The following is a 1,164-nucleotide window of genomic DNA, read 5'->3' as shown; positions in this document are numbered from 1 at the left end:
AGCAGCAGCAGCTCCTGCTGCTGCTTCTGCAGCGCCTCCTCCCTCAACTTGCTGCTGCTGTCTATCGTTTGCTGCTGCTGCTGCTGCTGCTGCTGCAACTCACCGTCGATAGGCGGGTGCTCTGGACCCCTGCAGCAGTCACCAGGGGGTACACCCGCATCAAGCCCCTCTTGCTGCTGCTGCGCGGTCGCTGCTGCTGCTGCGGCTGGCGTTGCTGCAGTTGCTGCTGCTTCTGCTGCTGCTGCTGCTCCGTGCGTCTCTCTCTTGCTCCAGAAGCGAAGTCTCCCAGCCCAGCTCCTGGGCTGCAGCTGCACAGCTGCGGGGTCAATGCTACAGCTGTTATGGCTACTGCTGCTGCTGCTGCTGCTTCTGCTGCTACTGCTGCTATTGCTACTTTTGCTGCTGCTGCTGCTGCTGCTGCTGCACTGCTCTCGATTGGTTTGTGATGCACCCAGCAGCATGCACATCCCGCTGGCGTTTTCCGAGCTGCGTAAGGAAGAAGGGCACGTGCTGTTTTCGCTGCTGCTGCTGCTGCTGCTGCTGACGCTGCTGTCCTTATTGCTGCTGCTGCTGCTGCTGCTGCTGCTGCTGCTTCCGTCCCAGCTCAGAGACCTCACGCTCCTATAGAGGCCCCTGCCAACGCTGAGAAGGGCACGGTAGGCAAGCAGCGAGCGTTGGGTCTTTGGCGGGACGCAGGAGTTTGTGCTGCTGCTGCTGCTGCTGCTGCTGCTGCTGCTGCTCATCGTGCTGCTGCAGCCTCTGCTGTTGCAGCTTCTATCATGCCTATCTGCAACACAGATTGCTGTGCTGCTGCTGCTAGCAAGTGTGCTGCTGCTGCTGTTCAGGGGCAGAGGCCCGCTGTCTCCGCCTACCCGGTACACTCCTGCACTAGGAAAATTCTTCTCCTGCCGTTGCTGCTGCTGTTGCTGCTGCTGCTGCTGCTGCTGCTGCTGTCTAGCGAACAGCTCGTGCGACAGCTGAGCAGCCCGCCAGGAGAGAAGCGCCCCGTCAGCCACCAAACCATGCTGAGTCAACGCCAGGTCTCTTTCTTCTTGCAGCAGCTGCTTGAGCATCTGCTGCTGCAGTTGCTGCTGCTGGTGCTGCTGCTGCTGCTGCTGTCTGTGGGGTTTTTTGCTGCTAAACAGAGACAGCTGCAGCGCAGGA

General features: G+C 60.4%; 1 protein-coding gene across 1 annotated transcript in view; it reads right to left on the bottom strand.

Annotated features, from left to right (window-relative positions):
* The window catches only part of EMH_0082980 (uncharacterized protein), a gene marked incomplete at both ends in the record, with an annotated part of 3,329 nt that overhangs the window by 1,338 nt on the left and 827 nt on the right, over positions 1 to 1,164 (bottom strand). The window contains one exon of the mRNA XM_013500595.1: positions 104 to 1,151. Coding sequence (XP_013356049.1) covers positions 104 to 1,151 — 1,048 coding nt within the window. The remainder of the gene's footprint in view (positions 1 to 103; positions 1,152 to 1,164) is intronic.

The sequence above is a fragment of the Eimeria mitis genome, genomic scaffold, assembly GCF_000499745.2.
Source record: "Eimeria mitis Houghton genomic scaffold, Emh_scaff5590, whole genome shotgun sequence".
In the NCBI taxonomy this organism is placed as follows: domain Eukaryota; phylum Apicomplexa; class Conoidasida; order Eucoccidiorida; family Eimeriidae; genus Eimeria; species Eimeria mitis.
Note: the sequence above shows the minus strand (reverse complement) of the source record. Positions and strands in the feature narration are given on the sequence as shown.